We start from the raw sequence: 23,022 nt of genomic DNA, 5'->3' as shown, positions 1-23,022 counted from the left end.
TATAGAGTGCTCATACAGCTCAACAGAAGGAAGACAAAGAACCCAATTAACAAATGGGCAGAAGAACTAAATAGACACTTCTCCAAACAGGACATACAAATGGCCAAGTGACATAGGAAGAAATGCTCAACATCACTAATCATCAGAGAGATGCAAATTAAAACAACAATGAGGTATCACCTCACACCTGTCAGAATGGCCGCCATCAACAAGTCATCAAACAACAAGTGTTGGCGAGGATGTGGAGAAAAGGAGACTCTAGTACACTGCTGGTGGGAATGCAGACTGATGCCGCCACTGTGGAGAACACTATGGTGTTACCTCAAAAAATTAAAAATTTAATTGCCATTGGACTCAGTGATCCCACATCTCAGAATATACCCTAAGAAGCCTGAAACATCAATTAGAAAGAATATATCTACCCCCATGTTTGTAGCAGCATTATTTACAATAGTTAAGATTTGGAAACAAAGTGTCCATCAGTACGAATGGATAAAAAAGCAGTGGTACATATGCACAATGGAGTACTATGCAGCTGTAAGAAAGAAAAATCTCTTATTCTTTGAGACAACATGGAGGGACCTAGAGAGTATTTTTCTAAGTGAAACAAGCCAAGCAGAGAAAGACAAATATCACATAATCTTACTTATTTGTGGAATATAATGAATTTAACAGTCTGAGGAACAGAGTATACCTAGAGATGTGGAAGTGGGGTACAGACTGACATCGCTCAGAAGAAGGGGTGGGGGGAAGGAAGAGATAAACCACAGAATTTATATGCATGTATGCATAAACCGATGGACATGGACAACAAATCTGGGGACGGGGTGAGAGGGGTCAGGAGGAGGGTGTCAATGGGGAAAATGGAGAAACATCTGTAAGAAAAATGAATAAATAAATAAATAAATGGGCAGAGGAACTGAATACAGTCATCCCTCACCACTTTGCACTTCAACTTTTGTGGCTTTTTCAAATATATTCATTAAAAAGTTGATTGAGAGAGTGAAAATGATACAGCACGTGCTTGGTTGTCTGGGTGAATTATAAACCCTTGTATTAAAATTAAAATTACTGTACATATGGACTATAGGCCTATGTATTCGAGCACCCCCACAAATCCTTCAATGCCAGGTTCAACCGCTGGACCACTCCTCATGTGTGGGCATTAACTTTTTTCCAAAAAAGCGGGTGTGGTGAAACCAAGTCAATCAGAGTGTGCTGTTTACTGATTGGCTATCCTATCCTCTTTCTATTTTAGGCATTGATCAGCTCAGCCTCATGCAAGTTTGTTTCTGTCATACACACTTCTACATCACAATGCACCAGAAGCATCTTTGCTCTTATAAGTGTTTGCAATTTCTGAGAACTTTGTTCTAAACCCCACGATGGCTCCTAAATGTGCTACTTCTTCTAAGCCTTCTGACGATGCAACTAAGCACCAGAGGAAGATGCTTACCATCCAGGAGAAATTGAAACTCTTTGAATATGATCAAAGATGGCAAGAAAATCGTGGAGGTTGCCCGCCATTACGACTGAATGAGTCTACTGTTAGATCCATTCATAAAGATGAAAAGAACATCCATGCAATGGCTACTGTCTCTTTCAACAAGGAAGTGAAGTGCGTCGTGACAAGTAGTAATAAGTTCATAGTGAAAACAGTCTGCCCTAGCCATTTGGATCAGTGACAGCCGCAAGAAAGATATTCTGTTGGATTCACTGGTCATCTGGGAGAAGGCGAGGCAGCTCTATCTGTGCTTTTAGGAGGATGAACCTCAACCAGGACCCTCTTCTGCAATGTTCATGGATTTCACAGCGAGCAAGGATTGGTTCAAGAAGTTCTGGAAGAGACATCATCTGAAGAGTGTCATTCCCCATGGAGAAGCTGCCTCTGCTGACCAGCCTGCAGCAGAGGACTACGTGAACAACACGTTCCAGAAGATCCTTGAGGAGGGCGAGTATTACCCAGAACAGGTGTTCAATATGGACAAAACAGGACTGTTCTGGAAAAGAATGCCTTCCCGGACATTCATTTTCAAGGATGAAGACAAGGTCTGTGGCTTCAAGGCGTATAAGGATCGCGTGACTATCGTTATGTGTGGAAATGCTGAGGGATTTTTGCTGAAGCCTGCCATTATCTACTAGGCCAAGAAGCCTAGGGCCCTAAAGAATAAGAACAAGAACCTGCTGCCAGTGCATTGGATGCACAACAAGGGCTGGATCACAAAGCAGCTGTCATTGGACTGGTTCCACGAGTGCTTCATCCCCTAAGTCAAGTAACTTGTAGAGAAGGGACTTGAGTTTAATGTCCTTCTCCTCATGGACAATGCTGTAGTTCATGTGCAAGACATATCCTGCAACAGTATGCAAATCGACTTCCTTCTTCCCAATACCACTTCGCTGATCCAGCCCATGGATCAAGGCATAATTCACACGTTCAAGGCCCTCTACATGCAAAACACTCTGCAGCACCTCGTCAAAGGCATGTACCTTGAGGAGAACTTGCTGAAAGAGTACTGGCGGCAGTATACCATTGCGACCTGTCTGAAGAACATCCAGGCCGCATTGAAGGACATAAAGACGGAGACAGTGAAGGCCAGCTGGAAGATTTGTGGCCTGAAATTGCCCACGAATACAGAGGATTCATCCCAGAGGATATAAGCAACTCAGCAGTGGGTAAGGCAGTTAGGCTAGCCCGGATGCTTGGAGGAGAATGTTTCACGGATATGACCTGTGATGATGTGGATGAACTGGAGACATTTTCAGATCCCTTAACTGACGAGGATCTGGTGGAGATGACTAAGTCTGTGAATGAGGAGGAGGAAGAGCAGCCAGAGGTTCCTGAGGGTCAGGAGAGGAAGTTGGCCTTACACTTGAGTGCCTCCTGCAAGTCATGAGAACTATTAAGGTAGTACAGGACATGATTGGCGAATGGAACCCATAAATGATGTGTACATTGCAGTTCCGGAATGCACTTGGTAGAGCGATAGAACCCTACAAAAGCCTCCTCACGCATATGAAAAGACAGCACCAGTAACTGCCTATCATGATGTTCTTCAGACACGTGCCCAGACACCCACTGCCTACTCCTACTACACCTTTGGTGGAAGAAGACAATGCACCTGCTGAAGACACTGCACCACCTGAAGACTCTCCTACTGATGTCGTGCCTTCAGAGAAGCAGTAAACTTGCTCTTCTTTGCTGTGCAGTACATCTCTTCATCTTCATCGCTTCATCATCGAACAAGTTCCACTATTTTCATACATTAGTGGTTGTGTGTAAGAACTGTGTGTGTAATTAAATGTACAATAATAATATATTTGTAACATCTAATATGTCTTATTTTGTCTAATATATTAGATAATATGAGTGTAATGGTGATTAAAGGGTGTTATTTCATGTCTAGAGGGCTCTAAAAATGTTAAAAACATATTTAGAAGGTCATAAACAGGTTTTCTATGCTCTAACTGCGAAAATAATTTGATTTATAAATAAAGACTCCTACTCCGCGGAAATTCATTTATCGCGGTAGAGTCTGGAACTGATTAATCATGATAAACAAGGGCCGACTGTAGATAATTCTTCTTCACACACTTTTGATTTAGTTTTTCTCTCATCTTTTATAACACCTAATTTACTCACTTCTTTTCTAATCCCCACAGTTCAGAAGTAAACATTTCTTCAAGATTCTTTCACAGTCTAAACCAGTGGTTCTCAGTCTTGGCTATACATTAGAATCACCGTGGAAAGATTTAAATACTAATGGTACCTGGATCCCACTCTCAGAGGTTCCAATTTAGTTGTTCTGGTGTGTAGCCTGAGTACTGGGAGTTTTTATTTAGAGTTCTTCAGGGCCCAGCTGGTGTGGCTCAGTGGTTGAGCATTGACCAAGAGGTCGCTGGTTTGATTCCCAGTCGGGGCACATGCTCGGGTTGAGGGCTTGATCCCTGGTAGGAGGCAGCCAATTGATGTTGATGCTTCTCTCTCTCATCGATGTTTCTATCTCTCTCTCCCTCTCCCTTCATCTCTTTCTAAAAAATCAATAAAAAACATTTAAAAAAAAAGAGTTCCTCAGGTAATTCTAATACTCCACCAGGATTGAGAACTGTCTTAAACTGTAAATCACATTTCAGAGGAGACTATTATTTTCTTAGATATCCAAAATTGGCTCAAAGCTCCTATTTCATGGGAAGGCCCAAGCTGTCGTTAAGAGAACTGTGGATCCCGAGGGCTGACAGTCTCATGGTCTCTTCTGGTTCCAGGTTCCTAACCTCCTGAACACTTGGTATCACTTGAATCTTACTTCCTAAAGCAACTGGTTCTCTTGCCTCTGCTCTGCACAGGCCCATATGTAGAACTCAGCCTTCATGCTTTGCTATCTCTGAACCATAGACTGAAGACAATTTTATGGTGGTAGACATCACTGAAGGCTTGGGTTAAAGTAAGGGTTGGGAGTCAATGTAAGAGTTTTTAAAACAAAGAGACATGGGCAATTTCTACGTCGACTCTAAGTTCCATCAACAGACCCGAGTCTTTTCTTGCTGAGGAACTTCTCTTACACCTTAGTTAGCCTCATACAATTAAGTAAGTTCAATTTCTATCATTTTGGCATCTCTTAGCAGCAGTGTTCTCTTACCAGTGTCTTAAAATGGAATTTGGCCAGTATTTAGATTAATTTTTCCTTTGATATAAATTACATCTCCTCTTGTTTCTTCCCTTATTCCTACCCTTCTACATCCAATTCTGATTTTAAATAACATTTTCTTCCATCCTACCACACTCGGTCATCAGTTACTGTGGTCGGCAGAGTCCTAAAGATGTCCCCTCAAGTTTCCTGTCTTTTGATTATTCAATCAGACACTTATGTCGTAAGTACTACTGTGAAGGAACTTTGTAGATGTAATTAAAGGTATGAATGTTAAAATAGGGAGATTATACTAGATTATACACACAAATCCAATCTAATTACATGAGCTCTGAAAAGCAGAGGTCTATAGAATAGAAAGTCTTACTAAAGACCCAGGAATATGAAGGATCTTGATGTGTAATGAAAACATTTCAATGATGTACTGGACCTGTAGCTCAGGTAGCTTAGTAAATGTATAATTTGCTCACTCCCTATGGCCCAATCTTATAGTGAAAATAGAATATTAAAAAGAGGGGAAAGATCCAATTTCAAAAACAAGATAACCATCTCTAGGAATTGAGAAATTAATAGAAACACAGTACAGTGGATAGAGCTGAATCTCCAGATTATTGGTCTCTAACTCATTGTGCCTGGGATTTGAGATCTTTCCGGGTAAAGAGTGGGGGAGGGAGAGTCAGACAACAGAGGTTAAGGGGGACTGCCTCTGTTGTGAAAGGAAGCTTAGAAATAAAAACATACGGTCTACCTGACCTTTCCTTTGGGCTTTGAGAAAGCTCTGCACTTAGGACAACAGAAAGAAATACAGCTATGGGACCTGGAACTGTGTCAAGGTACCCCTTGTTCTATGACCAAATCTGCAAAGTCTACAATTTCTCTATTAATGAGACCCCAAATCACTATGATATACTTCTGGCCTGAGGTAACTTTAAAGTCAGTAGACTGGCAGGGATATGGGAGAGGGTGTTGAAAAATGAAAAGAGAAAAAGCCTCTTACGTACAATAGATTTGTAATTTGCTCATTCTTGCCACCCCCCACCCCAATAGACTTGGTGAAATCTAATGCTGGAACAGACAAAATCAATGGTCAAAGGAAGAATTTACTGCAGCTAAAAATGATTTAAAATAACTATGCTTAGGATGTTCAGAGATAAGTGAGGCATGGTTTCCATTTTTAAAAAGCAGCAAATTAGTAATCAACATCAAACAAAAATGAAATAAAACAGGTAGCTATAAAATTGATTATAAATCTTAGAAATGAAAAGTACAGTCATTGAAATAAAAAAGTAATTACTTCAGTTATCTATTGCAGTGTAAGAAGCTATACCAAAACTTAGCTTAAAACAATCTTCTCATCATTCCGGGTCAGGACCTTGGCAGTGCCCAATTAGGATCTTTGGCAGGGTTGACTTACTTGGCTGTAGACAGTTGAGCTAAAAGGTTCCAAAAGCCTTCATTCATAACCCTGAGGTTTTACCATGTGACTCTTTTCTTGTCACTTGATGTCTTATCAGTCATTCATCTAGCCTAATGAGTTTCAACGGGGATGCTGCAAGAATTTTAAAACATGCATACCTGACTATTTTGTCAGGGACACTGACCTCTTTTCCCTTAGGTTATCAGAAAAAAAGAAAAACCAAGACAACAGCCAACACAATAGCTGTCTGGTGTGAATGAACCAAAATTATACCTATTTTTTTTTTGTTATATTGGCAAAAATATATTTTTTGGTGTGATGCAGAATTTAGTAATTAGTTTATGTGTGCCACAAAGTGAAAAAGGTTGAAAATCGTGGGTCTACCCCATGTTTCTTTAAGCATGGTGGCTGGTTTCCTTGAGAGTGTATGAAAGCAGAGATGCCAGGTCTCTTAAAGGGCTGGGATTGGCACAGTGTCACTTCTGCTACAGTCTCGTGGTCAAACAAGTCATAGGACTGACCCAGCTTCATTGGGAAGAAACAGACTCAATCTCTTCCTGACAGGAATAGCCAAGTCTCACTGCAAAAAGCATGTTGGATAGGAGATTCTTTAGAAACACAATTTATCACAATAGCACTGAACAAACTTCATAAAGAAAAAAAATACAGCATTAGAAGGTGGTATTGAGGAATTTACTCAGAAAGTAGCATGAAAAAAATATAAACAAAATGAAAGGGCAGTTAAGAGAATGAATTGATAGGAAGTAGAGTTGAGTGAAGGAAAATGAAGCAATGTTTGGTGAGATACCTGCTAAGAATTTTCTAAAACTAAAGAAATAATTACTCCTAAGGTCAAAGTTACTCTGGATAACAAGCAAAATACATGATAATATAGTTATACCTAGAAATACTATAATCAAACTGCAAAATATTTAAGAAAAAAATTATTTAAATCTATTGGAGAGTTATTCTGCAATGGGATGAGAAGTTAGACTGGTAAATTTGAGAATGCAATGGAATATTTAAAGGTATCTACAGAAAACACTTTTCAGCCTAGAATTTATATCTAAGCTATAAATCAAGAATGCTGGAAAATATAAGACATTTTTGGTCTTTGTAAGTATTAAAGAGTTTTTAGTCCACAGATTCCAGTTAATTTTGTAAGACAAAAAATGAACTGAAAGTGGGGAATACAAGAAACAATGAAAAGTACAAAAATTGATATGTTGGTAAATTTAATCATGTATTAGGACTCTCTGTGCTTCCTGGACTTGTATGTCTGTTTCTTTCACCAAGTTAGGGAAGTTTTCTGTCATTATTTTTTCATATGGGTTTTCAATTTCTTGCTCTAATTATGTACATTAAAAAATAGCCCAGCTGGTATGGCTCAGTGGTTGAGTGTCAACCCATGCACCAGGAGGTCATCAATTCAATTTCCAGTCAGGGCACATGCCAGTTGTGAGCCAAATCCCCAGTGGGGGTCATGCAGGAGGTGGCCAGTCGATGTTTTCTCTCATCGATGTTTCTATCTCTCTCTCTCTCTCTTCCTTCCTCTCTCTCTAAAATCAATAAAGAAAAAAAAAATTATACAGTTTTGTTTTTTAAGTTGTTGATACTAAAATTTTAACACAATAATAAGATGGGGGTGGTGATGTAAAAGCCTGCCACAGTCCTTATTATTGGCAGGAGAATCAAAATAAGGAGTAATTGTAGTGTTCGTTAGTACAATTTATGATGAATTACATATGTTAAAATTTAAGATAGATTTAAGGTTAAAAACCAGCAGAGGTTTGTGTAGGAAATAGACTACTTTATCAAATCAACCAAAAGCAAAGAATTAAAAAGAAAAGAAACAGGAAAGTAACAGAAAACATAAAATAAAGATTTCAGAAATAAATCCAAATATATCTAAAATCACAATGAAATAAATGGATTAAGCATATCTATTAAAGAAAGGTGGTCATAATTAATTTTTTAATTAATTAATTAATTAATTAATTAATTAATTAATTATTGTTGCAAATGTTTCTCCTTTTCCCCCTTCCCTCCCCGCCCTGTCCCCAGCTTTGTTGTCCATGTCCATTGTTTATGCATACATGCATATAAGCTCTGTGGTTTATTTCTCCCCCACCACCCCCTATTCTGGGGATTGTCAATCTATACCCCACTTCCACGTCTCGGGGACTGCCCTGTTCTTCAGACTGTTATGTTCATTATATTCCATACATAAGTGACATCATGTGATATTTGTCTTTCTCTGCTTGGCTTGTTTCACTTAGGATAATACTCTTCAGGTCCCCCCATGCCATCTCAAAGGATAAGAGATCTTTCATTCTTACAGCTGCATAATACTCCATTGTGTATATGTACCACTGCTTTTTTATCCATTCGTCTACTGATGGACATTTGGGCTGTTTCTAGATCTTAGCTATTGTAAATAGTGCTGCTACAAACATGGGGATAGATATTTTCTTTCCAATTGGTGTTTCAGGCTTCTTAGGGTATATTCTGAGATGTGGGATCACTGAGTCCAATGGCAATTAAATTTTTAATTTTTTGAGGTAACACCATAGTGTTCTCCACAATGGCGGCATCAGTCTGCATTCCCACCAGCAGTGTACTAGAGTCCCCTTTTCTCCACACCCTCGCCAACACTTGTTGTTTGATGACTTGTTGATGGCGGCCATTCTGACAGGTGTGAGGTGATACCTCATTGTTGTTTTAATTTGCATCTCTCTGATGATTAGTGATGTTGAGCATTTCTTCATATGTCACTTGGCCATTTGTATGTCCTGTTTGGAGAAGTGTCTATTTAGTTCTTCTGCCCATTTGTTAATTGGGTTCTTTGTCTTCCTTCTGTTGAGCTGTATGAGCACTCTATATATATTGTAAATTAACCCCTTATCTGATGTATTATTGTCAATTATGCTCTCCGATACAGTGGGTTGCCTTTCCATTTTGATGGTTGTTTCTTTTGCTGTGCAGAAGCTTTTTAGTTTGATATAGTCCCATGTGTTCAATTTCTCCTGTGTTTTTGTTGCCTCAGGTGATGTATCCGTGAAAATTCTGCTGTGTATGATGTCTAAAATTTTGTTGCCTACATTTTCTTCTAGGATTTTTATGGATTCATGAGTCACATTTAAGTCTTTTATCCATTTTGAGTTTATTCTTGTGTAGGGTGTAAGTTGATGGTCTAGTTTCATTTTTTTTTGCATGTAGTTGTCCAATTTTCCCAACACCATTTATTAAAGAGACTGTCTTTACTCTACTGTATGCTCTTGCTACTTTTGTCAAATATTAATTGAGTATATTGTCTCAGGTCCATTTCTGGGTTCTCTATTCTGTTCCATTGCTCTATCTGCCTGTTCTTGTGCCATTACCAGGCTGTTTTGATTACAGTGGCTTTGTAGTATAACCTGAAATCTGGTAATGTAATCCCTCCAACTTTGTTCTTTTTTTTTCAAGATTGCTGTGGCTATTCGGGGTCTTTTTTGGTTCCATATGAGCTTTTGAAATATTTTCTCTAGTTCTGTGAAGTATGTCGTTGGTATTTTGATTTGGATTGCATTGACTCTATAGATTGCTTTGGGTAGTATGGACATTTTAATGATGTTAATTCTTCCAATCCATAAACAAGGTATGTGCTTCCATTTTTTAATATCTCCCTTTATTTCTTTTTTCAAAGATCTGTAGTTTTCAGCGAATAGGTCCTTTATTTCTTTAGTTAAGTTTATTCCTAGGTATCTTAATTTTTTGCTGCTATGGTAAATGAGATTGTGTTTTTAGTTTCTATTTCTGTGAGTTCATCATTCGTGTATAAGAATGCCATTGATTTCTTGACGTTAATTTTGTAGCCTGCTGCTTTGCCAAATTCATTTATTAAGTCTAGTAAATTTCATATTAGATTTTTAAAAATCCAACTGTATGCTACTTACAAATAAAAAACCATGTAGCAATATGGAGATATAATTTAAAGCAAAAAGAATGAATAGAGATAGTGATTTTATGTAATAATATAATGAACAGCCCATCAGGAAGACATAATAATCATAAATGTTTTTTTCCTTATATCATAGCCTTAAGATATATAAAACAAATGGACAGAATCGGAAAAATATTTGAATAGGTCCATAATCATAATGAGACATTTAAAGGATCTTATAAGAAATGAGTAGCTTCTGATGTAACAGACTAAAAATCAATAATGGTATATAGCAGAACTTTTGTATGCCCCATGGGTTACAGATGTGCTAAGATATTGACTTTCTCACTTTTGTGATTGCTGCATTGGCCTGGAGCACCTGGAACACCCATTCACTCTATGCATTTTTGAGCTGCCTAAAACATGTATTAAACTGATCCTGTACCAGCTCAAACTGGTGAGCAAAGATTAAAAAGAAAACATAATATCTAGCATAGGGAATGGAGCCAGAAAATTAGTACATTCATATACACTTTTAAGGTGTTTAAATTGCTATAAAGTCTCTGTACTATAATTTGGCAAAGCTTTTTAAAAGCCTTGGAATTTTGTATATATTTTGATTCAGCAATAACAATTCTAGAAAGTTTTGTTAAGAATATAGTTATACAAATAGGCAAGTATATATGCATAAGATGTTCATCATGATGTTACATGTAACAGGAAAAAATAGAAAATAACCTAAATGTCCAAATATATGGAATTAGTTGAAATATATCTACACTATATGTGATATCAAAAGGGATATAGAAATAAACTAGAAAATATTTGATGTTCTTAGCACAGCTTCCCTAACCCAGCCTTCCCTAACCTTCCCTAATATGGAGACATTTCCTTCTCACTGAGAACATGGTTTCAGAATCCTCTTAATATCAAGCTCTCAGCAGCCATAATCAGGATCAGAAATAAAAGGAAACATGAAACTTATGAGCCATACCTATTGTGGAGGAACAGCTAATGACATAGAAAAGTGTTCATTATATATTGTTAAAAGGGAAAAGCAGATTATTAAGGAGCATATACTGAAGATTACATTTTCTTTAAAGAGTACTCATGCTTACATATATAGAGATAAAAATGTTGAATGTAACATAGCATTTTTACTCATTTTCTTTTAACCCTAGCATCTAAGAGTCCTTCTTCATATTGAATCAATTTTCCCCTTGACTTCCTTAGTGTCTGAGCTTCTTCTACCCCACTTGTCAGAGTCTGGCCTTTGCTAACCAGTGTGTGGGTGGTGACTCAGATTACTCAGCACAAGTAGATTACTTTAACAGCTGTTAGAACACATCTTGTTGAATAGAATGGAACTAACTTTTGGAACACATTTTCATCTAAGTCAGGTAGCAATAACTCCATACGCTCTAAGCTCACGTACAGAGTCAGTAATTAGAAACTGATTCCAAGTGGCTGTGGAAGTTTAGAAGAAAAGAAACTGGCTTGTCAAGCTCAGTGGACCTCTCGAGTCCTCCGTCAGGTTTTCCCCTACAACACTGTCATTTTGTGCAAACAGAGGCAGATATTTTATTTCTACTGTGTGGAATTTGGCAGGATAACTATTTAGGCAGGAGTTTTCCAGTTGTTGGTATTAAGCTGAGGAATAGTTCATTTTTTTTTTTTTTTGGAGGTTTGTGAAGACAGCAGTTAGACTGTTTTCACTTCTGAACCTTAAAGGCTATGGTGTTATTGTTAAAAAAGGCCAAGCTGAAATAATTTTTCCACAGGTCAGAATACTCAGTGACCTGGAAAAGTAGTTCCCTGCTCTGGTGCCTTTGTCTGTATCTTCAGGACTAATTTCTGTTGAAGGCACATGAAAGAGAAAGTAATCTAAAGTCATCATCAGAAGTGGAGTGGAGAGAGAGCAACTTCTGCTACCTCATTGAAATAGAGAACCTGAGAAACTGATCTGGGTCTGAAAAAAGCCACTGGAGCTGAAGAATAGGAATACCATTATTTCCAGGAGGATTAAACAAAATATTATTATCAGCTCATTTTTTTCTTAAGCTCAGGCTTAACCAACAACAAATTACAATGCTGGAGCCCATCTTGTTCATCACTATGCTATTCTGTTGGTCATTATCAATCCTTTTCAGGAAAGAAAAAGTGCCTTCTATCTTCAGATAGACTGGGAGGGAGAAAGAGGGAGAGGAAAGGAGAGAGAAACATCGATGTAAGAGGGACACATCAACTGGTTGCCTCCCGCATGAGCCCGACCAGGGCCGAGGCCAAACCACAACCGAGATATGTGCCCCTGAATTGAACTCTCATCTCATTGGTCTGCAGGCTAATGCTCTACTGCTGAGCCAAACCGACCAGGGCAAAAGTGCCTTCTTTTTAACGATTTTTTAAAAGAAGGAAAGTAAACAGCCTTTCTTGGTAAATTATTCCAAAGTTGAGCAACACATGTGTTAAACAGAGAAGGACATTACATATATAAATAACTGACAGTAACATTGAAGACCATGCCCTTTTATTCTGTGCTTAATAGATATGGGACCAGTGATACTGGTTCTCAGGATTATAAAACTTCACATATATGAAAACTGGTACTAGCACCAGAGTTATAATTTTTACCGATATCAATAGAAGTTTTAAATATACCCAAAGTTTCAGTCTTTCCAGTTACTTGTAGGTAGTTAAAGTGGTAATTTTGGTGGCAGAATCATAAGTCTAACTCCATGTGCAATTTTGTGTAGGTCATGGAGAATAGGATGAACCACACCCATGCAAATACATTAACAACAGTGTAACAAATGTTTCCACATTCTCTTCCCCATGACAGATAATCTAGCCCATTGTTTCTTTAGGAATCTTCATTTAAAAATTTTTACTCATAGAAACATGAAATTTTAGAGCTGGACAGGAATGCTAAAATAACCTAGACTTATAATTTTCCATGTGAAGAAAACTAGTGAGTTTTAGTTAGTAAAAGAGCTAGTACAGAACACAAAGCTCCTCACATCTAGCCTGGCTTTTAATGCCATGTCATTCACCACTCTGCCTCTTTTGCAGCACTGGGATTTCTCGCTTAGATAAGTAAGTATACCAGGGCCCACGTTAGTGCTGCTCTCATTGTGATTCATAGACGTGTGTTGGTCCATGAATGTTTGTCACTGGTCCATAATGAGATAAGTAAACAAATCGAAAGTAAGCATTTAGAAACTTTTATAAGCAATTTGACAGAGTAACTTATGTCTGTTGAATGTAATAGTAAGCAGTAATTTAAACTTGCATTTTTCATGTCTATTCTTGTAATTTCACTTACCTAGTAATTAATTTTTATAGTTTTGTATATACTCATCGGTCTTTAATGAATTAGAAATAAAAAGCAATCTGTTACCATAGATGGACTGAGCAGCACGGGTCTAAGTGGGGCCCTGAGCTTTCGTAACAATTGATGAGAAATGAATAGAACAGAATGCTTATAAACATATAAAAGCAACTGATCTTAGTATTTCTGCTGTGGTGGGACCTGATACTCGGAGTAGTGGAAAAGCTGAAAAACTAAGTTATGATGCATTTTTATGGAACTGTCCTAATTGCTCTCCAGTTTCTGAAGTTCTTTTAAAAATGTGATTTTTTTTTGCCATAGTCAAGAAATCTTAAAAATTTGTAGCACATGGGATATGTGTTAATACACTATGACTCCAATACATTTTTTCACAACTTTTTAAATACATAGTCAAGCCCACCTTCTTTTTCCTTAATTTGAATTTTCTTCCTAAGTATGTTAGTATCTGCCACTACTTACCTAGTCAGTTTGTTCTAACCACTAGTCAAATTCATCATGATTGTAAAAGGTCTAATTTAGTCTTCTGAGCCTTCTTTCACCTCTAGATTTAGTAAGCATGATTGTCTCCCACTATCCAAGTCAAAGGAAAATGCAAGGATGTTGAATGCAGTATCAGTCACAAGGAAATATTCCTGAATAGTTCCTCCAGCATTGATAAGAACCTGCTGATAAGCACTCCCTCAGACACTTCAAACACTTATTAACTCATATAATGCAATAAAGGCAGAATCCTAGCAACCTCAACTACCTGACACAGTTTAAACTTGACAGTGCAAAAGAACCTCTGTGAGCAGTGAATAAGAGAGCTATCATAAAAGCTGTTCATGGTTTTAATACCAGCTTGGAGTGTAAAATGTTAGTGTTGTATGAAGGTTTACGTTGGTAACTGTTGCTTTTCTTCGCACTCCGAATAGCCTGCTCATTCTGTACACCAACCCCTCAAACTCCTCTTTTGTTGCGTCTAATGTAAGACCTTCATTCTGACAGGGACTTGAATGTATTTCTATGAATCTTATAAAATGTTGTTGTACTTTTTTGTTTATATATCTGTCAGCCCTTTCCAATGAACAGATGGAAGATATGAACTATGTTTTATGTATATTTGTATCTTTAGCACCTTGTACCTAATAAGCATTCCGTGATATTAAAGGAAAGAATTAACAGTTATCTGATTTTGCCTTCAGCTCTTTTGAAGTATGAAACTACCCATGTATCCCAGCTATCTCATTTTTTTTTTTTTTTTTTTTATCCTCACCCGAGGATATTTTTCCATTTTTCGTACAGAAAGAGTGGGAAGGAGAGAGAGAGAGAAACATCGACGTGAAGGGACACATCGAGTGGCTGCCACCCGCACGACCAACCAGGGCCGGGGACAAACTGCAACCGAAGTACGTGCCCTTAGCGGGAACCGAACCCGGGTCTCTCCGGACCGCAGGCCGACGCTCTAACCGCTGAGCCAAACTGGCCAGGGCCCAGCTATCTCATTTTTGCTTAGACATAAAATTCACATACAACCATAGTGCTTCTATCTACCAGCAGGTTACAGTTTCTTACTGCAAGTATCTATGATTCCAACAAGAAGTAAGAGGCTGAAATAGAAGGTACTTGTGTCAAGAATAAAACTCATGGCTACATTTCTGTCTCTGGTGCCATTTTATTAATCTACCTGCCCCAATGTCTGACTCTTACCTGTCTTCATGGGTGGATAACTGATTGGCCCTTCCCTTCAGTGAGATAATGAACATCCCTTCCCTTCCTGTGTCCTCCAGACAGTCTCATGTCCAGTGTGCACTGTCCTCTTCTTTACCCTTACTTGGAATATCTGCCCCATGTAAATGATTAAGTATGAAATATGAATACTAAATATGAAATATTAACTTTATAGCAAGACCATCTTTTGAATTAGGCTTCTTATACAGTAGAAACATAGGAGAGCAATGTGTAATCCTTATTCTTGAGGACTCAAAATGTAGTGAGAAAAATAGATTAGTTAATAAATTATTAAATGACCTTGAGCTATCATTAATTGAACAGTCTCTCTGCCAAGTCTTTTCTAATCTCATTTACTTTTCTTTAGATGATACTATTATTATTCCAATTTTACACATAAGGAGAGTGAATCTTGGAGGAGTTGTGTAAATTGCCCAAGATCTCAATACTTGTAAGAAGCAGAATGAAGATTTAAAGTTAAGGTGTTTGAGTTAAGTCTGCACAGGTAACTGTGCCATAATGTCTTTCTATGGACATTTGGAGCCCTTCCTCAGCTCTTTCCTTCTTATCTGGAAAATTCACCAGGGGGAAGAAGAGTAGAACTCATTTTTAAATTATGACTGATAAAATAGTGAGTACTATAACTGTCATGTGTGGGGTTAGTTTCTTGTATTATTGATGGAGAATGCCTGGCATAATTTTAAGTAAATTTGTAAGAGATTAAAATCTCTCCCTCTGCCCTAACATACTAGAGCTGTTATTTTAGCATAGATTACATTATTATTTTAAAATTTATTATTCAATAAAACAAACAGATTAATACCATTATCCTGTCCTCAATAAGGATCTTGCAAATCATTTTGGCCTTGATTTCCTCTCAGTATTCTTTCTAACCAAACTAATAAGTTTTTGCTTCAGTTAGGCAAATTTTTCTTTCTGAAATTGAATCACTGTTGTTGTCTTCTGAAAACTGTATGACCTCGTTCAAATTCTCAAAAAACAACCGCTAGTTGACCCATAAAGACCCTGATAATTTCATAAAAACCTCATTATGAAAGTAATCAGGCACCTCAGACTTGAACCCATTTAACTTATTCCCAGGTATCCTCCTACTGTGGTGTGATTTATTGCCCTTCCAACTTCCGTGAAATCTATTCTGTTGTCAATTATAGTTCATTTCATTAACATGATTTTGTAGTATTCCTATGATAAAATCGCCATTGCACCATAACAAAGAAAAAACAATGTGCCCCTTGCCTTTCCTATCGTGAGAAAGGGTCATACTAAACCAGAGTCATGTTTTCCCATAATAGAGCAAAACCTTTCTTATTCTGCAAATGACTGACACCTACTAAGGAGTGAAAAATGTCTTTTCTATTTTATGTGCTAATGCTACTATGATACTTTTTTCCCCATAAAAACAAAACAGAAATCCTATAATAAGTTGGAAAAAAAATAGGTATTGGTAACTCACTGGTGAATGGCTGTATAGGTGAGTAATTAGTGTGAATTTTTGTTTCATGTTTTATTTAAATTACTTTCTGCAATTTTCAAAACTATCTACTTATCTTGATAATCCCATTACCCAAGGAGAAGCAATAGTCAATTCATGTTTTTGAAAAGGAATGGCAATTGATTTTGCCAAATATTATATTATTAGTGCTGCAATTAGTATGTTCTATTTCTATTGGAATTTAAATAATGAGAATTATGCTGTTGATATACTAAGCAAACAAAGCAGCAGAATGTTTCTTGAGAATTTCATGACGAGAGGTTCCTGCATCAGAGACCTTTATTTCATTGTGTTGTTTTGCTCATACAATATAGTATGGTGCATTAGCTAGGCTTCTCCAGAGAAACAGAATCAATAGGATGTGTGCATATATAAAAAGAGATTTATTTCAAGGAATTGGCTCACATGATTGTGGAGACTGGCAAGTTCCAATTCTGCAGGGCAGGCTGACAGGCTGGAGACTCAGGGAAGAGTTGGTGTAGCTCTATTCCAAAGGCAGGCTACCTTTCTTCCTTAGGAGACCTCCATTTTTTTCTCTTAGGACCTCCGATTGATTAGATGAGGCTCACCTATATTATAAAAAAATAATTTGCGTTACTCTATGTCTACTTATTTAAATGTTAATCACATATAAAAGATAAGTTCATAGCAACATCTAGACTGGTATATGCCCAAACATCAGCACCACTGCTTAGTTGCGTTAAATAACTCATAAAAATAACCATCATAAATTGGTTATGTTTTTAACTTATCCTTAATTATTTCTAAATTCATGACAAAATTTAAAAACAGTACAGTACTAAAAATAATTAAAGTGAGAATAACTTTCCAGAATGGATGCAAGAAACTTTTGTAAGATCTCATTTAAGATGAGAGACCAAACTGAGATATCTTTTTCCAGTCCTTCCACTTTAGGCACATGTGTTTTCTGTTGGGGAGACAGAGTTTGAAATTAAGAAGCTAGATGACTGGAAAGGAGACTGTGTCATTTCTGAGCTAAATCAAGAGAAGCATCCACAAATGAATGTCCTGCCTACCATATTCAGTTGTAAACTGTTTATGGGCAGGGATTACACATCATGTTTCTCCTCCACCATATAGATCTTAGCATATTGCTGGAGAGTTTAAGTGGAAAAGTGAATCTCTGACAAAGTTAACTCAGAGATTCAGTAAACAAAGGGATGGACTAAAGTCAAAAGGGCATCAAAGGCAGGGAAAAGTTTAGGGGATTGAGTATTTGTAGGAAGGGAGGATGTCAGGTACTATAAATGGGGAGGGAACAAGTGATGTTTGGGAAAGAGGCTGTTACTGAAAAAGAAAGCAGTAAACTAGATAGATACCTTGGTCATAAGGTAGTGTCTTTTGATAATGTGATCCCCTAACATTTAAATTTCCTAAGTTAGAGGTAGATGTATGCCATTGATGTGAGGCAGGGCATGAATGTTATGATCTGAGATGGCACATAGTTCATGCTTCTGTATGTTAGTTGTTATTTAGGAGATGGCAAAGCATACTGGTTGGGAAGAAAAATGGTAGCCAAATACCATGTTATCCAGAAAAGTGAGAGAAGTTTTTGGAAGTTGTATATGAAGGCAGCATTGCCATTATTAAGGTTATTGACAGATGTTCGTGAAGGTGATGGAAAAAAGTAGCACTTTTGGAAGGCATTAAGGCTTTCAAGAATGACAAACCCAGAAAAGGTGTTTTTTCATGATGCCTAAATGGCACTGGGAATAGAAAATTGTTTCAGTTCAAGGGCTGGTTTAGAAAAAATAGGATTAAGGTAAAATGTGTGTGGACTGACTTGGATGAGTATTCAGGAGAAGCAACTGAAGTAAAAGTCTGGCTAAGAATCGTTTGGAGAATAGCACTGGAGAAACTATGGATTAGGAATAAGAGAAAGTCATATATTAAAGACACAGTCCCCTTTTCTAAAAATATTGGGAGATCCAAAGCTTTTTGAATCTTGTTACACACACACACACACACACACACACTAATCATCAACGCCTCAGATTGTACAAAAAGAATTAGGAGTAAAGTTAAAATTCTGAAGAACAGCAGAACATTTTATAGTTCAATATTATGTTTAAGGACATTGATTTCAACCAATTTATGTATACAAAAATATTTTTAAAATTTAAATCTTTGCTAATAGAGTTCCACAGAATGTTGTTATATAATGCTAAAATATATACAAATCATTAAACAGACTCTAGAATCAAATTTCCTTTCCAGTGGATTAAAAATGTTGTCAGCAATAGGCAAGAATTGGGAAATAAGATGCCGAGTAAAACAAAGTGGAGCAATTAGTAATCAATATAATTGGGTCCATTATAGTAGATGGACCCAAAACACTACCAGGTTGCTATTTGTATATGAATGATAGATGGTGATTTTTAGTGAAATAAATCCAAGTGATAATTTACCTACTAGATATTCTGCTTCCAACATTGTTTTGAATCAAGACATTTACTAATGCAAGTGCCAGACTCTGAGTTCATCTGCCTTTCATCATGTGACACAACTCCAAAGTCAAATGCAGGTAGAACCCTGGCCATTCAGAGAGCAGCTTATAAAGGAGAGCTAAGAACTGATCTCCAAGCCTTCTGAGTCCTTTGATATGCTTCTAGCATTTACTTCTTGCTCTCTTGCCTTTCATGCTGAAGCTTTTATCTCCTTTGAAGGTTTGTTCTAAGGAACAGACACAGAGAGACATTTCCAAATATCTGCTCTGCCAATTGCTCCATCACATTTGGGGTACCATTTGGGAATCCACCCATCTCATTACTGCTCAAAGAACAATCAGCTGAATTAGTATCTTCTCATTCTGCAGACTGCTGCAACGTGTCCTCTGTGGGGAAAGGGGTAAACCCTCCTTGTCTCATCCCGAGGGAGGAGGCTTTGTTCTCCCTTCCCTACATGAACCTGACAAGGGCATGCTTCAGTGGCACAGCTTTGACCCACGGGTTGCAGAACTGGACAAAATAACTGAGAACACCTTGTGAAAATCATCTCAGAGATGTCTCTTTCAAGACAACGTGTGATCCTTAAAAATATATAAAGGAAAAACTTTGGGCTTGAAATGAAAAGACATGAATTTGAATCCAATCCCAAACTTGCTAGCTGTGTAAAATTTGACAAGTCTCTTTTTTGAGTCTCCTTATAAAATGAGAATAATAAGGTTTTTCCCCAAGGTGCTGTAGAAAAATAATGAGATGGTACATGAGCTAAGATCCTGGCCCCCAAAAAGCTGCTCGATAAATGATAATCCAGTTATGTTTGTAGTGGGCACCTCAGAGAGGCCAGGTATTGTGCTAGGTGCTTTCAGATACCATCTCATTTAACCCCCCCCCAGCCATCTGGTGAAGGAGACATTGTTTATCCCCACAAATCTGATGAGGAAATGAAAGCTAGAGGAATCACATAACTTGCCCATGTCATCCAACAGCAAGTATAAATCTTGGGATTTGAGTTCATCTTACAACACACTTTCCTTTAGCACATATGGGCTTTGAATTTGAAGTACAAGTTAAAGAACTATAAAAAAAGAATAGACTGGAGCTCTACCGGACTCCTGTCCTCATGTCCAGGTTACCTGACCCTTCTTTTACTTAACACTTGTTACGTTAGAGTTTGCCAAGAGTTATTACAATATAAGTTTTTGAAGGATCTTTTTTATTTTTTATGTTTATTTTTGTTAATGCTCACCTGAGGATATTTTTTCATTATTTTTAGATAGAGTGGAAGGGAGGGAGGGGAAAAGGAGAGAGAAAAAAAAATCGATGTGAGAGAGACACATTGGTTGGTTACCTTCCACACATGCCCTTGACCAGGAATCAAACCCACAACCCTTCCTTCAGTCTGCAGGCCAAACCAGACAGGGCTATTCTTTGTTATTATTAATTGTTAATGTATCAAATGCAGTGCCTTGAATATGGTAGAACTTCAATAAAAGGTTTTTGAACAATTAATGATTTCATGTGCAGGCCGGGGGTAAATTGGGAATTGTACGGAGCGAGAAGGGCCCACAACAGCTCTAGAGGTAGCAGAATAAAGAATAAATGAGTGGATAAAAAGCTGTGGTACATATACACAGTGGAATATTATGCAGCTGTATGAAAGAAAGATCTCTTATCCTTTGAGACAACCTGGAGGGACCTGGAGAGTATTATCCTAAGTGAAACAAGCCAAGCAGAGAAAGACAAATATCACATGATCTCACTTATTTCTGGAATATAAGGGACTAAACAAGCTGAGGAACAAAACAGACCCAGAGACATGGAAGTGGGGGGTCAGACTGACAAACCTCAGAAGAGGTGGACATGGGGAGAGGGAAGAGATAAACTGCAGAACTTACACCCATGTATGCGTAAACAAGGACATAGACAATTATGCTGGGGGTGAGGGGCGGGGTTGGGAGGAGAGTGTCAATGGGGGAAAAAAGAGAAACATCTGTAACAAAAATAAATAAATCTTTTTTAAAAAGAGAAAAAAGAAAAAATATGTTTGAGGAATAAATATCAATGAAGTGGTACTTGAAGAAACATCAAAAAAAAAAAAAAAAAAAGAATGAAGAATGACTCTGTGTTCAAACATGACTGTCCCAGACTAGGGAGAATCTACGAGAAAATTCCTCATGGCTAGGTCATTCCAAAGATTCCTTAAACTAGGAATTAGCCTGGATACTAGCCCAAATCTGAAGCAGACCTTGTGGTGATTTGGGTTTCTTTGACATTCCCTGTCAAACTGGCACTGATTTCATGATGCTAATGTCTCTCAGGTTTCCGTGGTGCAAGTCAGTCCCATGCCTATAACGCCTTGCACGGGCTGTGGAGAGGCACTCAGAACTGCAGTTATTTCAAAGTTAAAGGGAAGGAATAGAAGAAGCAATTTATGGGAAATGTTGCTTCTCTTGAAATCCTTTGCAGGAGGGGATTTGTAGAACTAGGAAAAAAAAATCATGATATTTCAAAATGCTGAAAGAAAGCCTCATGGGAACTTTATCAAGCGCTTTGCCTAAAAGAAGAGGGTTTTTGTCTTGGACATTGATTCTGAACATTTTCATCTTTTTTTTTTTATTGAGGCAACTTATGATCTCTATCCAATAAAGGAGAAAAAATACATCGAGAGTAAGCTTTTCTCTTCAGCTAGAGACATGCCTGATGGGCAGATTTGACAGAAGATAAGGTGGGGCTGGAATGAAGAGTTTAAAGCAGCCCAGTAGGTGAGGAGAGAGAAAGAAAATATGGATTAAGGGTTCATCCCAGAATTAAAAAAAAAAAAAAAGAATTTTCAGATCTCATCTAGTATTTTCTGGTATACTCCTAGCACTCATAGTTTCTGCTTTTTAAAAATACTATTCTAATATAGATATTGAACACAATTTTAAAGCTATTTTTTTCTACTCAAATTTTTTTACTTAATTAAAAAAAAAGTGCTACTTCCTAAGGTGGTGTACTCGTATTAGATTATAATTTCCAGTAAAAATGTTTTAAAAAGTTAGACCTCTCCTTAGATGAACATGTTATCAAATTATGCTTTTAAATTCTAGGATTTCTTATTTTTTTTTAAAGTGTTTTCATTCTCTTTAATAGTCACAAGACTTAGAATTCTAGAAAGAAGGTGGCATAGTGTCAGTGGGAAAAAAACCCAAAATATTCTCTAATTTACTAATCAGATACCTTGTGTTCTAGTTAAAATCCTACGTGAATAACTCATCTCAATTAGCATTTAAAAAACTATCTGATACATAGGAAAGTATTGTTGAGTCTGAATTTCTATAACAAATATTTCCAAGTTTCTCTACCTTCCCTTTCCATCAGCTCGAGCAGTTTTCATTTGAGGTATTAAAGTTTTTGCTCCCAATATTTAAAACAACCGGCAGAGTATTTATATATGTTGTGATTATAACCATGAATGTAGATCTATTGTATTAGGAGGGATTGCTACTATCTGAAGTCCCAGAAAACAAAACAGAAAGGTGTGTCCATTCTTTTCTTAATGTAATGTTTAGAAATAGGAAGGATACATGAGGTAATGAAGTTCTTTGAGCTCTGAGCAGGACAGCTGCTCCATGCAGTCAAGACATCATCATTATTAATTACCTTTATTCATTTTCAAACCATCTGTTTCCAAACATGAGCACTTGTGGCCCAATTCTCCTCTTTTGGTGTCCCCCAGTGTGTCCCTTATACATATTTAATCTTTAGCTGATTTCAAAAGAAGCAACATCTTGTAGAGATGGAATGATACTGGAAAAAAGGAAAAACATCAATCCATTTCTTTGACAATTCTTTTGTTTGAGACAAGATTGTTTGCTGTCATATTAAATTATTTTGAATAATATGTTGCTGGTATTTTGTTAGTAAGTTTTTTTTGTTTTTGTTTTTTTTACTTTAATTTTTTTTTTTACTTTAAAAAAACTAAATAATGCCATCTTGTGGTGAAAATAAATATGTTGATAAT

General features: G+C 37.2%; 1 protein-coding gene across 1 annotated transcript in view; it reads right to left on the bottom strand.

Moving 5' to 3' along the window:
* Positions 1-2,232: 2,232 nt before the first annotated feature.
* The window catches only part of LOC118642044, an 89,205-nt gene continuing 68,415 nt past the window's right edge, over positions 2,233-23,022 (bottom strand). Inside the window, 1 exon segment of the mRNA XM_036279696.1 lies at positions 2,233-2,541. Coding sequence (XP_036135589.1) covers positions 2,233-2,541 — 309 coding nt within the window.

Source organism: Molossus molossus, unplaced genomic scaffold (assembly GCF_014108415.1).
Source record: "Molossus molossus isolate mMolMol1 unplaced genomic scaffold, mMolMol1.p scaffold_m16_p_3, whole genome shotgun sequence".
In the NCBI taxonomy this organism is placed as follows: Eukaryota; Metazoa; Chordata; class Mammalia; order Chiroptera; family Molossidae; genus Molossus; species Molossus molossus.
Note: the sequence above shows the minus strand (reverse complement) of the source record. Positions and strands in the feature narration are given on the sequence as shown.